General features: G+C 45.3%; 1 protein-coding gene across 1 annotated transcript in view; it reads right to left on the bottom strand.

The window, feature by feature from the left end:
- MYO10 (myosin X) overlaps positions 1-10,662 on the bottom strand; it is a 213,683-nt gene extending 203,021 nt beyond the window's left edge. Inside the window, 2 exon segments of the mRNA XM_082380348.1 lie at positions 10,158-10,235; positions 10,237-10,662. Of these exon segments, the coding sequence (XP_082236474.1) occupies positions 10,158-10,235; positions 10,237-10,260 (102 nt within the window). The 5' untranslated portion in view covers positions 10,261-10,662.
- Positions 10,663-10,917: the final 255 nt, after the last annotated feature.

A 10,917-nucleotide genomic window follows, 5' to 3' on the forward strand; every position in this document is an offset into this window, starting at 1 on the left:
GTTACAATGACTGATCCGGCCGAAATGTCAAGGGTGCTGAGGTTGAGAAGGCCTCGAAAGAGGGCACCCTTGCCCACCTCTGAAAATCTGAGGCTGAAAGCTACGGGAGGGCTGTACATACCCCTTGGCCCTTAGCGCTCATCATTGAAAGAACAAAATGTGGGCAGAGATAAACAGAAGCAAACCTGTACTAAATGACAGTGGTATACATTGTAAAAGGTGGAGTGTTATTTTCACCCAGAACTCAACACTTCTATTTCAAAGTCCATGGAAAGATCTCCTGGGGGTAATTAATAAAAATAATAAGTCTTACAGTCACACACAGGCACAGACACACACACACACACCCGTCAACAGTGTTGTATGTTACCTAAATCCCTATAGCTACAACCACCACCACCACGTAACTGCTGTAGCTCAGGGTTAACTCACAAGGATACTTACAATGCAAAGGAATAAGAATTAAAAGAAAAATCCATACAAACGATTCCCCAAACAAATGGCCAATGGCTCCCCAGGCGGTATACAGCAAGGTCCCCTGTGTAGGCTTTGGCCTTAAATGAACATCAGGTACGGGCACTGGGATTTCTGGGGGTCAGATGCGAATCAACACCCCACTTGTAATTGACTGAGAAGAATGCCTCCCTCCTCCACTCTGGTTCAGAGAAGAACCTAACAAGTGGACACAGAAATCTAGTATTATGTGTTTCCTCTGTGAAACAATGCATGTCATTAAGAGTCTAAGAAGAAGCTACAAAATCCCTGCTATCATAAATACATCATGACAGGGTGTCTCAGCTGTGCCTGCTGTAAGCTGCACCGACACCTCTCAGAAAACTTTTGCTGCCAAATAGTCTAAGTAAAAATGTGCGAACCCTTTGAACAAACATCCCCACTCCTGGAAAATTTTATCCTCGAGAAATAATCAGACAAGCGTGCAATGACCTGGGTACGAGAATGTATGTGTCCTGTTTTCTATAATAGCAAACACCTAGATACACCTAGAATGGACACATAAATAGGGACACATGTCCAGGAAGAACGCAGGGCCACTCAGACCAGACACCTCGGACCTCTGTCTTGGGCTATAGGTTTCAGAGTGCACTGTGCATCACAAAGAAAAAAGAAGGTAAACAAACAGAAGTTCCTCAAATAAAGAGTAAATCACGGTCTTTGGTGGAAAATGATATTATATTAATTTTGAACTTGCAGTAGCAGCAGCTATTTGATATAAACTATTGTTTACTATTAATATTAGCAAAAGTTTCCAAAACCCCCCAAAAAACCTAACTTGGCCACTTCACTTTAAAAAAAATGTGTTTTTAAAAATTTTAGAGAAAAATTTCTTCAAACAGGAACTACATGTGAAACAGGCAACAAAATTGGTATTTTAAGAAAATATAAGGCGATAAAAACATTTCCATGACTAGGAAGAAAAAGATTCACACATTTTTATATGTAGACTATTTTCTGGCTGAGATGCATTAAGGTTTAGTCTCATCTGAAAACAGATTTTTAACGAATTAACTTCTGTTTTCAGTTTTCTTTATAATATACACAGGATTGAAAAGTTTGAGGAATATTTTAAGAAACAGTGGAAATTCACAATATTAATGATATGACTTATACAATAAAATTAAAATATTTTGTGCTTCCTGCAGTATCAATAACCTATCACACGTAATTTTATTCCTTTTTTTAACCTAAATATTGCTGTATGAATTTTGTTGACAATGTCAATAACTACTGGCTGCCTTAGCAAAGCGTCCCCAAACCGAAATTAATTAAAGAACCACAATGACTCAAGAAAGGTTTTTTACTTTAGCATTACTGTCAGTAACACAAATTATTGTGAAAATCTTGACTGTAACCATATAATTAGTGATTCTGCTGAAATATGGGCAAGAAAAGTAGACCTATTGAAAATTTACTATGGAGTATATGTCTATTACTCACGCAGACATCACTGGTCCATCAATAGGACACCCACACATGTGCAACTATAATTATCTTTCTTCATCTTTCATAGTCTGACTTTGGGCAATAAAACCCATAGCTTTAGACATTTTTCGATTGTGTCCTAATGAAGGTATATTTATCAAGGTAGGAGAATAGAAGACACTTATTTACCAGTTTGGAAGCTTGATTTATAACTTAAATATTTTACAGATGTGATATAGGGCTTGCATTTGTACTCTTGTCCCTGGCCCTGAAAATCACAGGGGCTGTCTGTATACATGCAAGATCCTTGCCATTTAAAGCTTTTCTCAAGCAACTCTTTTAAATTTATTTATTTTATTTTTGGTTGCGTCGGGTCCTCGTTGCTGTGCGCGGGCTTTCTCTAGTCGCGGCATGCAGGCTTCTCCTTGCGGTGGCCTCTCTTGTTGAGGAACACGGGCTCTAGGCACGCGGGCTCAGTAGTTGTGGCTCGCGGGCTCTAGAGCGCAGGCTCAGTAGTTGTGGCGCACGGGCTTAGTTGCTCCACGGCATGTGGGATCTTCCCGGACCAGGGCTCGAACCCGTGTCCCCTGCAGTGGCAGGCGGATTCTTAACCCCTGCGCCACCAGGGAAGCCCTCTCAAGCAACTCTTAAGTGAAAAACATTACAGGTGCCCTTTCACAGAAACAGATACAGAGGCAAAGAAAGCATATACCACAAAACATTAAGAGTAGGACTGAGAAAGTTTTTGTCCTTTGCTTATGGCATTTTCTAAATTTTCTAAACTTAGCACATACTCCTTGCAGGATTAAGGGAAGAAAAAAGTTTAAGAATGACATGGAAAAGTAATATTGTAAATCTATGTTTATCAAAGCTTTTGTTTTTAAGCAAGAACACTCTTAATTCTACATATATTCCAGCAACCCAATTTAAGTATCTATGAAGCTGATAAAACCCAAAAATCAATGGTAGCCTCACACATGAGCATGAAGTCTACCAGAAAAACTTTTAAATAGACTTTTAACACACAAAGCAGATAGCATGAACACAGACTCTACAAAGAGGTAAGTCCACTTCTCTCCACAATGTACATCACTGTCAATGGATACTGCTTACATGTTATTAACTGACCCCCAAAAATGACACTTAAAAGAATTATGGTAAGAGGCCAAGTATTAGGTAAGAGGCCAAGTGAAAAAGCTACTTTCTATTCCAACGTCCAAATCTCATTTTACCTTGCCCTTTAATCACTGACAGGTAATAAAGATAAACATCCCCACCACAAAATACAAAAATTCAACATTGCCTACCTTTTCTAATATAAATCTCTCTTTTTTTTTTTTTTAAATTACCACAATTTTAAATGCCTTTCTACAGAGGCAATTTTCATCCTGAAGAGTAGATACTGAAGTCGGGGAGAAGACAGAACTATGAAATGCCTAACTGCCATCTGGTCCTCCCCTGCTCTGGCTGTGTTTCAACAGATGTGGCACGGCTTTGCCACAAGAACTCTAACACTTTTTCCTGTAACTGGCAGAGTCAGATGATGTGATGTGATGTCATGTGACACGAGGGGCTAGATTTAAACTGGGGACTCAAGTTTCATATATTAAGCCTGGCGGACACATTTTCCAAACAGCTTTTAGTGAGGTATCAAAATGTTTTATTCAAGGACTGCTCCATGAGAAATGTTCCGCTCTCCTGTCAAAGATCACTCCACCCACAAGCATTAATAAGCTAACAAGTAAAACAACGGATATAGAGAAACTCTGGGAAGGCGGCCAGAATCTTTAATCGAAAGAGAAGATTCCATCAGAAAACCTCCAAGAGGAATACTCTGATAATTGAGGCTTAGAATAGGGAGACAAATGAGCCCTATCCTTTCTTTTAATAAAATAACTACTTCTCAAAAATCTAGTTTTCTAAGTGCCTTATTATCTAAATCTCCCTACCATCCTCATGAGGTTGGGGCCGGCAGCTTTAGAAACCACACCTCACGAGGAAACAGAAGGGAATTGTCTTTCCTAAGTAAAAGGCACACCAAATAAAAATTGGTGGCATGTTCAAAAGCTGATGAACATTTTCCTGAGGGGTCTGCAGTGTTTCTGGGGCGTGGGCCACTTGTTTTCCCAAACCCCCATGCAGTTTTCAACTCAAAAATCATTCACTAACTGCCTAAGGTCTTAAGTACTTTATCAAAGAAACAGTGATGCAAGCATAAGACAAGTGATCACCAACAGGAGATTCAAGCATGGCAGTGAAGAGCACAGACCCTCTGGAGACATCCTGTGTGGGTTCAAAGCCTGGCCATCGCTTTCTAACTGTGTGACCTTGGGCCGCTTATTTAACCTCTCTCTGCCTCACTTGCCTCATCGATGGAACCTCGCTCAGAGGGTTGTTAAATAAAGTAATTACTGAATGGAAAGTGCTCAGAAACACGCCTTGCACACAATAAGCACTCAATAAACAGCAAACATATTTCTTACTGTCTTCAAAGAACTGTAAAATGCTTCATAATCAAGAGAAAAAGTTAGAAGCATCTCCCCTCCCACCATAAAAAAAATCTGTACTCGAGAGGAAAATAACAGCTACACAAGGATAGAATCCCATCCTTAAGGACCTTTGAGTGCAAACGAGGTGATAAAACTTATAAATCGGATTATTTAACCTCTCAAGACTCTGTCTATTCATCTGAGAAGGAAAAAAAATAATAATAATAAGTAAAGCCCTCCAGCTAAAAGGGGTAAATTCCTAACACAACCAGGACAGAAAGAAGTAGAGTCAAGTTCATAGGAAAGAGAGGAGTGACCATGAACTAGCCTTGTTGGGGATGGTTTCAAAACGAGCTAGACAGGCAGGACATCCGATCAGCGGAGAGAACGGCACAGACGAAGGTTTGGAGTAGGATTGGTAATAGATCCTCTGGAACAGAATTCACGTGCGGGAAAAGAATAAAGAGAGTTGCAAGGTCAGAAGGCCTTGGAAACCAGACTAAGAATGTGAGCTTGACTTTATAAGCAATCTAGACATGCTTTAGACAGAGTTCTGGAAAATCAGCCAGAAGTGCATTGGTCAAAAGGGAGAAAATTAAAAAATGCAATCTAGCACCAGAAATGATACTGGGAACAGCTCAAAGACCAAGATTTCCCTGCACCATAGAGTACTGGGATTTCAGTCACCATCAAAGGCCACTCGTTCTTAATTTCTAAGTTACTATAATCTTGAATTATTACTCACTTACCAGGTGCCAAGAGCTCTGTAAATCTTATCTCGAATTCTAATAACCATGCAAGGTCAACACCGTTATGCTCACTTACAGACAGAGAAAGGAAGCCCAGGAAGGTCAGATAACCTGGCTGAGAGCCCACAGGTGTGGAGGGTACAGCCTCCCAGAGGCCACATCTCTTCTACTCGTAGGGACGAGGCTCTCAACCCGCCTAGGGGCATTCAGGCCCAGGGAAGTGTGGCCCAGCTTCCCGTAGACTTCACTGGCTGCTCCTGCTTGAGCGTGCCCTGCAAGTCAATGACCTGAGACTATAAGTCCCCTACACACGAACCTTCAAGTTGCGAACTTTCAAAGATGCGAATGTGTGTTCCATCAATGTCAGGCGTGAGTGAAACTGCAGCTTGCCTTCCGTCTCCTATTGCTAACGATCCTTCAGCTCTACCATCTCCCACCTCCTCTCCCTCCTCCAGTCAGTAACTCTTCTTGCCTGTTCACCCGATGCCAGCCCTGGATGTCAGCTGCTGTACTGTACTACTGTGCATTTCAAGGTACTGTACTGTAAGATTAAACATGTTTTCTTTATTTTTTGTGTTTGTTTTTTATGTATTATTTGTGTGAAAAGTATTATAAACCTATTACAGTACAGTCCTATGGAGCCAATTGTGTTAGTTGGGTACCTAGGCTAACTTTGTTGGACTTAAAAACAAAATTGGACTTAACGAACGTGCTCTGGGAACGGAACTCGTTCGTTATGTAGGGGACCTGCTGAATTACGCAGCAGTTATTCTGAATGCAAAATTTTGAAACCCATTTATAAGGAGGTACCCTATTTCCCATCACTCCATAGAAGAGCGCATTCAAGGCTTGTGTCCTTAAAGGTGACCTCACTTAAAAGCCAGCAGAGCTGGAAAAACAAACACTCGGCACTCTCCCTGCACAGCTCTGGTTAAACAGTGCTGGCCCTACCCACGCCGCTCTGGGCCTGATCTGGGGAGAGGTGAGCGCCCAGGAGACCAGGGCTCCCTGCTCCCAGCTGCTTCCGTGCCTCTGCTGCACCCAACATGGCAGGGCCCAAAAGTGACAACAGGAATCCTTGCGGGGTGTGCAGAAAGGGCAAGGCACTGTCACTCCACTGTGGGAAAAGGGGACACCAGGGAATGTTCTGATGATTCCATTTTATAGTCGTCAAAGGGGTGGCCTGCAGAATGTGGTGGGACAAGGAAGTCCTCAGTGCTTGCCTTTTGCCCTTGAGAGATGATTGGGGGGCAGGGGGAGGGGGAGGAAGGAGCTGCTAAAATCAACAGTCTTAATTTCTTTTACCAAGACAAAAAATATCAGTAAGATGTGAAACAAACAAAACACTATAAAAAGGGGAGAAAAATAGCCTCAAGAACTCGTTCCAGCTGAAAAAACTATTTGAACTCCAGGTAACAATAGAGATTAAGACACCACCCCGAATTAAGTGGAAACGAGGAAGGTGTTTCCACTAAACACCTGGAGAGGTGCGTTTGTTCCAGCCCAGGGTGACCCAGGCTGTAAGAAACAGGTACAGCTGGAATGCTTTCCACTAACAATTTAGCGCTTAAAACATTAATACCTGCTCTATGTTTGTGTTTATGAGTATCTTACTTGTGTATATTTTACACACTTCTGAAAAATCAAAGTGTTCATATATGTCCAGTTAATAAGCCTCAAAAGATCTTTTGCTTGAACAGCCATCATGCCATGCCTGTTCCTAAAACAAGACGGAGAAGTCCCGCTCGTTTACGTGTCCAGCTGGCACCGACTGGCCCCTCCAGTATTCTAGTCTGTACCCGGCACTGGGGACTTGGAAACAGCGGCCACTTCAAAACATCAACACGTTTGCCAGCAGTCTTGCCACTTGGTTGAGCCTTTTCAGTTTGTTTTAAAACTTGCTTCTGGTTACAGACATACCTAACCTTAGGTTCTTCCCGAAGTAACTTCTTAACAACTTACCTCTAAATGCTGAAAAAGCAAATTTCCGAGAAGCGCGCACACAATTCACTCGAGAGATGTCATAAAGATCCAAGGCCGTGAAGAAACTGAAACTCAGTTGGGGAGTGTAGGGAGCTCAGTTTCTCCAATCCCCGGGTACATTTTGAGGTCAGTAGCCATCAGCTGCCGGGCACAAGCCTCACAAGCTTCCACGTGGCCGGCAGTCAGACGCCTGATGCTACGTAAAGTAGGCAAGAAAGCTGTGCCTGAAACACGCACGGGAATTAATTCCACGAGGCAACTGCTTCGTGGGGCTCACTCAGTGGGTCTCAGCTGGGAACGATTTTGTTCTCTGTGGCTCATTTGGCACCGTCTGCAGACATTTTGGTTGTCACAACTCGGGGGTGCTAGTGGCATCCAGTGGGTAGAGACCAGGCAGGCTGCTCAACATTCCACTCTACACAGGACAGTTCCCCCACACCAAAGAACTGCCTGACCCAGAGTGTCAATGGTACCCAGTTTGAGAAACTCTGGTCTAGCTCTAAATAGCAGCTGCTAGTCACAAGGAGCTCTCGTTTCCTTGTTATTTGGCCGTTCACACATAGAGCTAATACATGCGACATCTCATTCAATTTTTTTTCAATTGTTAACATTAGCTTCAAATTGCTGTCCAACAAGCAATAAGTCATTATCCCTAAGTCACAATGGGAAAAGTTACCAAAGAACAGGACACCACTTAGAGATACAAGAGGCCTTACAATTTTGCCGTCCTTGGAAATGTATCACTTCCACACTTACTCCATAAAGAGATCCATAGAGACAGGATCTATGTTAGGAGTATGTCTTCAATTAATAGCACTGTAGAGCCTCTCTGGCCCTGCTGGCTTCCCATTCAAAGTAATTATGGTTAGGGGAAGAACTCTGATTAGAAATTAATACTGACTAGAAATAAATTAATCAGAAATTAATTTCTGATTAGAAATTAACATTGTAATAGAAATACATCACAAGAGTAAAAGTATAACTTTGAATAAAAATGTTCCCCAATACTAAAGTCACCAGCAACAGAGCAAAAAGGCTGTGAGTTCTATAACAACCTCTTCAACCTTGGGCAAGTGACTTAACGTCTTTGGATTAAGATTCTTCACCTAGGAAAGGCAGGGGATGGAGAAGAAGATCTCTGAAGGCCAACTTCAACATTATATTAATCATGGATATAAAATCCAACAACTAGGTCTCCTTACACTGAACCAAGGCATAGTGTAAGGAGAAACAGTACTTCAAAGTCCAATGGGAGGATACCAGGGCAGGAGGTTGCAGCTGCCCCATGTTATCCTGCAGTTCTCCCCACTTCCACTAGGGGGCAGAGTCCTTCCAAACGGGAGGTCACTGGCCCCCTGCAGTCCACAGACGGGCTTCATGGGGACGGGGACCCCAACAAATCGAATACAAATTCTAGGTCTCATCAAATTTCCTAAAGAACTCACAACACAAGAGCAAAATAAAGGCCTCCCTCCCCCCGCCAAAAAAAGTTAAGAATTAAGAGTCCCGCAGGCAGAGCCTCAGGTTTTCTTACAGATGAAAGCAATTAAACTAGCCCACTGGTCTTTTATCACTGGTTAACCTGCAACTCCTGCAAAAAGTTCTGGTGCCTTCTTACAGGCATGCAAACGAAGGTCTATGGACTAGCAAATGCTAGTCTCACAATTATAGGTCTCATTTAAAAAAAAAAAAAAAGGAGAAATATGTATTAATGAATGATTAATTCTTTTCCAGTCGACCTCTCACCATGAATGTGGGTATCACCTGTGAGATACCACTTAAAAAAAAAGGGGGGATATTACTATTACACAAGAATATACCACTCTGGCCACTATAAATAGTCATCAGGCTATTTATAGTAAGTGGGCATCCAGAAAGTACAATGACTTGAAATAATAAATCCAATTAAGTCTGAGAAAGCAAGTTAACCAACACAGAGGCAAACCTTCACCAATCTAATTTGCTGGAAGGTTCCAAAACTGTCCTGGATTTACAAAACATCCCCTGGCTTTCAATGAAAGTCACATCAGACTCATTAAGCCAACTAAGTTTACTTTGAGCCACTTCAAACCTCAAACTTAAATAGAATTTGTTAAATAAACACAACCAAGAAAGGAAAGGGAACCAAGAAACCACGGTAACTCTCGATCCCAGAGAAAAGGGTTCTCAAGTCAAGGGTTTCAAGTAACCGTGGTGTCCCGCCCTCAATGACCCAAAAAGGAGCATCAGTTTAATCTTTCAGAAATAACCAATGTTCGCTCTAAACGATTTTCTTTAAATTCGAATTCCAAATCTGCCAAGGACAGTCAGCACAAATACGTGATCTTTTGATCTCACCCTCTGGAATGATCTCAAATCCTAAAAGAGCACTTCTTGGTGAGCACCAGAACCTAGACTCCAAAGGTCCGACAGGCCGAGAACACAGTGAACGATTAAACCCTCGCCTCCCCCTTCTCACACTTCATTGAGCGTCTCCTCTGGAAGTGTTTGCACCCCTCTCACAGGAAGCCGGCACGTTTTGCAAAGGAAATTCCAGACCAGACCTTTCTTGGAGAAAGGCAAAGTCCCCGATGAACGTTTTATTGGGCTTCCTGCACCCAGGCAGCCGAGCAGGCACATCTCCCCGCCGGGCCCCTCGTCCGCCAGCTCACCTCGCGCGGGTCGCCGCGGGGACACCCGGTGAGGCCAGCCACCCCCGCAAAAGGACGCTCACCTTCGCTGCATCCCGGGGCCCAGCGGGAGCGCGGGACAAAATAAATCCCGCCAGGGATTACTCAGCCGGAGACTCCCCGGGGCTTGATTTCTGGCGACTCCCTGAAAGTTTCACCCTCTCGGGCTAAGTGCGCGCGGTAGCGTGTGTGCGCGCGGCGCGGTGAGCACCTCCCTCCCTCCTGGGAGGCCAGGTCCGGGCAGGAAAGGAGCCCGCGACCGGCTCACGGAAAGCAGCCCGGCCCGGGACGCCGGCGCCCGCCCTCCCGGCCGCGAGCGCACTCACCTCGGGGAAGAAGTTGTCCATTGTTCCCGTGCGCTCCCCAACTCGCCCGAGTCCGGCTCCCAGCTCGCGGAAGTCAGCCCAGCAGAAGGTCCGGGGAAACCATGCGTGTCACAGCGCGACTCCCAGAAACTCGAGCCCGCGGGGCTCCCCCGCTGCCATCTCCTTCTCCCCTTCTCGTCTTTCGCACCTTTTGTTTGCCCAAACCCAAGTCTCTAACTCATCCGTCCCAACTGCAGCCTTTGTCTCCTCTTTCTCCAAGTTCCTCACTCCTGGGCGCCGCGCTCGCGAGCGGAGAACAGCTGGTGGCACATTCTTCCCCCCGGCTGGAGGAGGGAGGCGGGGGTCTGGGGAGTGCGCCCCCTCCCTCTGCGCTCCGGCCGGAGGCGCTCGGGGCGGGCAGGGGGGACAACGGCCACAAAGCGAGCCCGGAATGGCTCTCCCAGCTCGAGCGCCGCCCCGGTGAGTATTCGGACGCCCCGGCTCACCGGCTCACGGCCACACGGAGACTTGCGGACAGGAGAGCACAGCCCGGCCCAGCCCGCTCATCCGGCCCCGCCCACTCGCCCGCCTCGCCCCGCCCCGCCAAGGGCTGAGCCCCGCCCACTCAGCCGGCCCACCGGGCCCATCCGCCACGCCCCGCCCCTGCAGGAGCCCAGCCCTCAGCCAACCCCTCCCCGCGCTTCCGCTAGGTTCGGCCTCGCCCGGCCGGCGCGCCCCGCCCCCATCTTCGCCTAGGCCCCGCCCACTCTGCGCCTCGGGC

This window comes from Balaenoptera borealis, assembly GCF_965194805.1.
Source record: "Balaenoptera borealis genome assembly, chromosome: 2".
Classification (NCBI taxonomy): domain Eukaryota; kingdom Metazoa; phylum Chordata; class Mammalia; order Artiodactyla; family Balaenopteridae; genus Balaenoptera; species Balaenoptera borealis.